A 4,479-nucleotide genomic window follows, 5' to 3' on the forward strand; every position below is an offset into this window, starting at 1 on the left:
CTGTATAATAAGTTACACAATAAATAATACTGACCGATTCCCTGGAAAGTATGAAAAATCAGTAAACATTTAGGTCCCTATATAAATCCTTAATGACTTATTCTGATATTATGATAAACTTTGATTGAGAGACCATTTTCTTCCTCTACATTTTTGATTCATGTCGGAAAATGTTCTTTAATCTATCAAAGTCTATTACAAAATTCACTAAATCGTATGAGTACACATCGTACACATCGAACTACTCCCGTGCATAGAATTTTCTTCAGCCCCTCTTTGATATGACATATTGCCAGTGACTTTATAATTGTAAACTGTTGTAAAATTTTCAAATTTGAATAAGTAACTTTGATTATTCCGAAAATAATATGAATAAAAAGATAACGTGAAATGTATATCCTAAATAAATATGTTGCATTTGTTTTGAGAACGATGGAGACATCCTGTGTGTTCAGATATCTAAACATCTTGTGTATATGACCATAACATGTTTTTGTTATTTTTGCTGTAATATTAGTTCCTAATCTTGTTCCAACTATATTCATTTATGAATCCACAAATAGTTAAATTTAAATGGAATTTCTTTTCGCATTCATAAAGAATTTTTTATAAATAAGATAACCGGAGCACTCTTTGGTGGGATCAGTATTTATTTTTTAGAATAAAAGAAACCGAGAAAGTAGTCTATAATGTCAAAAGTAAGGTTTTAGAATATATAATATTCTTTGATCTAAAATCGTATGGGTGCATTAATGAATAGTGACCTACATCTTAATACTATACCTGGTGGTATTGATAAAAATAATTAAAAATTATGAAAAAAGAAATAAAACAACAGAATAGTAAAATTGATAATTAATGTATTATTTATTTTTTCTACAATTATTAACTTTTTTTAAGGGAACTAAGATTAAAATGTTTTATAATTTTTTGATATATATAAAATAGTAAAGGCTTCTAACATTGCGTCTTAATAAATCATATAAAGTATATTTAATATTAAAAATAAATTTTGTTTTTTGTGAGTAATTTCAATCAACATAAGGATAAACGAGAGTATTATCGAACTTAATTTTATTTTGTTGCAAAAGTATCTGATCTAAATTATTTTTGTATTTTAAATTATTAAAGTTTTTTTTTGGTGTGTCCATATTCCAGATTTTTGAAGTAAACACTTTTTTGGGTGACTTACGCTTTAAAAATTTAGGTAGCTAAAAATAAATAATTAACCCTCTCATATACAATTTATATATATATATATCAATTAACCGTATGTTTTAATCGTTTTCTACGACGTGAAATATCCATGGTACGTAAAGCACAATAGGGTCGCACAGTCACATAATAAACCAATTCTATTAAGGAGAAAATGCTGAAACCCATAAATAAACCCAACAAACCACCAGTATTCGCTTTATAAAGAGACAAAAAAATTAATTTAAAATAAAATTGTATGTAAAGTATAATTCAGTTCTCACATAGGAACTCTGTAAATCCAAACATCTCTGACTTAGTAGTGCTGCGAATAGCATTTGAAGTATAATAAAAATTCAAAATTGATAGATCACCAATATCTTTGTTGCTTACATTCAGTATTTCAGAAGGATACTCATCAGTACAAAGAAATTCTGCATCTGTCATCTTAGTAGAAGTAAGTGTAACTCTATAGCTTAACTCAAAGCAAGCTGGCAAACATGACGCACATGATATATTATTATCAGTAGATTCAATAGCCGCTTGTATACGATTTGTGCAAGTATTATCTTTCGGTCCACATATATTTACTGAAGAATTTAATAGTGGTAAATAATATAGCATACAATCACATTCACGTATAAGTATTTTAGCTTCACATTCCAGTTCACAGTTTTTACGTGAATATGTCTTGAAGTAGATGAGATCTCCTTCATCCGAAAACAAACATCGGCGTACTTGTTTTTTGATGCTACGTATGCTTGGTATAGCATCTTCATATATTGGCTGAATGGGTATGCGTGTCTCACGTCCAGCTGTTACCAAGAAACCGTAATTGCTTATTTTAGGTAGCTCAGCTGGATTATGCACTAGAACCTTTTACATTTGTTGAGAAACGATTGATTTCAAATTTATTTTATTGCAAAATTATATAGTTGGACTTACTTTAAAACCATGACTTTTAGATTTGCTGCAATAATATTCCGAAGAAGATGCGTTTAGGACAACTGTTAGACCCATGCGTTTACCTGTGCCACCAGAAGTTCTTGGATAATAACGATCTGGCAAGTTACCGTCATAGCCTTTTTCGGCTGTCCATGGTATTGCGGTATAGTTATCATTTACTTCTGGGGATATGCGACTTTCATTGCTAATTAAAAATTAAACAATTTAATAATATTTTATGATATAAACAAATAAATTAGTTAACTCGTTTCTTAACATAAACACAGGATCTAATGCATTAAAAGTACAACAAAGACCATCGTCAGTAAGTAAGGAATTAAAAATTAATGAACAATTTTCATTTTTAGCACCAAAACTACAATATAGCAACATTTGTTCACAGGGTTGTGCTACCTATAATAAAAATAAATATCTTATGTGTTAATATATTTCAGTAGATTTATCTATATTTATAAATATAAGTATAAATCTACATATAGATTTATGTATTTATAAGTAGGTCTATAGTATAGTTATAAATTTAAGTAGATTTATCCATACTTATAAGTATAAGTATAGATCTATATATAGATTTATGTATTTGTAAGTAGGTCTATATTACAGTTATTAATTACATCATACTTTTAACTTACATCTATTAATACTGCTCTAAAATTCTTCCAAGTGCCTTTGAATGTAACTTGCAAATCATCTCCTTGATCACATAAACTCATCAGCAAGGAATAGTTTGCGCTCCGTCTGGCAAATTTTCATTAAAAAAATGGTTTATATGATAGATAATATAATAATACAAATGTATAATTAAAATATTTGCAATAAGTAATAGGTTATATGTGTTTGATTTTAATGAAACTCTTTGTTTGATTTACTTTGGTATTGTTTTTACTTTACTCTTCAAAGCCAAATTTAGATTACAAATCGTGATTGCTGGGAATGGTATTTTAGTTGCCATAGTTTGCTTAGCACTTGTCGATATAATAATTGGTGAAGCTGACCACTTAACATATACATTCGATATAAAGAACCCGGATAGTAAGACTACCAGTAAAAACGATAAACCGAAAAAAATTCTATTAAAAATAAAAATGAAATGCTTTTAATAACTTTGTATACGTTGATGTATTATGGTCAATCTTTAACTACCTTTCTGTAATTGTAATCTTATCCTCGGCAATATACTTTAAACCATGTAGTGTTGTATTCTGCAAATAATATTTTATACTTCTCTTCACTGTTTCTTGACTACAGACAAATTCATCGTCGCTGGAATTGATAGCTTCTTTGATTTTATTAGAAACTAAATATAAATATTTTAATTACAAATTTAATAATTAATTAATTAGTTTATATCTGATGTGCGATTTATATACCTTTCTCCTTGTTCTTTTTAGCAGTAACTTTGGATTTCTTCTTCGAATTCTTATTTTCCGTTTGGATTGCCATGTTTTTCAATCAAATTCTGAACAGAAACTGTAATGTAAGTACTCTTCGTTTTACTTTAAAAATCACTGTTCGATGGCATTCACAGATTACAAAATAGTTGAAAAATTTCAATTTTAATCGAATATCATCAGGATAATCATATTGACTTTAGGCAAATAAAACTTTTACAAAATATTTGCAGTCATGCCATAAAGTGGATAAATATGGGCGTTATACTTCTATAGTATTTATGTATGTCTCTCCTCTGTTCAGTTCAAAATTTGAAGGTGTATGAATTAGTTTATAGCAATGCAAAGAGTTTTTAATCATAAAATGTTTTACTCCTACTTTTACCATTATAATTAAGAAAGCCTATACTTATATAAATTTTTTTAAGATATTTGGAAGGGCCCAATATTTATTTCAACAGTGTATAGACTAATTAATTTAATGAAATTTTTAGTCTATTAAGAGTAATCTTTTATACTCGTAATCTAAATTCTAAATAAAGTCAAATCTGACGTTGACCCTACTTTTAAATAGAAAAAAGAAAAATAGTAATCAATTGCAATCGCAAAATTTTATTATATATTTCTATTAAATACATAATTAAATAATTTTTTGGCTCCCCACATAGATGTTTTTTATGTTCTCAAATACCGAACACTAGTCCCACTTTCACATCTAATTGTTTATATACAATTTTATATTGCAATGTTTGAACTGAAATTCTGCAAAATTTGAAGCTCAAACCCTTGAGGCTTGTCAGTTTATTGCAGTTGTTTCACTTACTCATTTACTTGTTCTGTTATATTTAAATAATCACATAAACCACAGCTATACAGAAGTGCTTTTTAATATGAAGAAAACTTTATTTTGTTAAATTTTGATAAATTG

The 4,479-nt window shown here is 27.6% G+C and overlaps 1 protein-coding gene across 1 annotated transcript; it reads right to left on the minus strand.

Moving 5' to 3' along the window:
- Nucleotides 1-1,260: 1,260 nt before the first annotated feature.
- LOC119666720 (pickpocket protein 28) lies at nt 1,261-3,603 on the minus strand. Its single transcript, XM_038076003.1, has 8 exons — nt 3,531-3,603; nt 3,304-3,457; nt 3,030-3,230; nt 2,793-2,898; nt 2,405-2,553; nt 2,140-2,344; nt 1,479-2,070; nt 1,261-1,412 (listed from the first exon to the last, which is right to left on the minus strand). The coding sequence occupies exons 1-8, from the start codon at nt 3,601-3,603 to the stop codon at nt 1,261-1,263; spliced, it is 1,632 nt and encodes a 543-aa protein (XP_037931931.1).
- Nucleotides 3,604-4,479: the final 876 nt, after the last annotated feature.

The sequence above is a fragment of the Teleopsis dalmanni genome, chromosome 1 (assembly GCF_002237135.1).
Source record: "Teleopsis dalmanni isolate 2A chromosome 1, ASM223713v2, whole genome shotgun sequence".
In the NCBI taxonomy this organism is placed as follows: Eukaryota; Metazoa; Arthropoda; class Insecta; order Diptera; family Diopsidae; genus Teleopsis; species Teleopsis dalmanni.

Excerpts from the sequence above, each read along its gene's own strand:
- LOC119666720 (XM_038076003.1), bottom strand. The coding sequence starts at position 3,603 with ATGGCAATCCAAACGGAAAATAAGAATTCGAAGAAGAAATCCAAAGTT. Across the intron at positions 2,899-3,029 it reads AAAGTAAAAACAATACCAAA|ACGGAGCGCAAACTATTCCT; the intron begins GTAAATCAAACA and ends AAAATTTGCCAG. Across the intron at positions 2,345-2,404 it reads GTGTTTATGTTAAGAAACGA|CAATGAAAGTCGCATATCCC; the intron begins GTTAACTAATTT and ends ATTTTTAATTAG.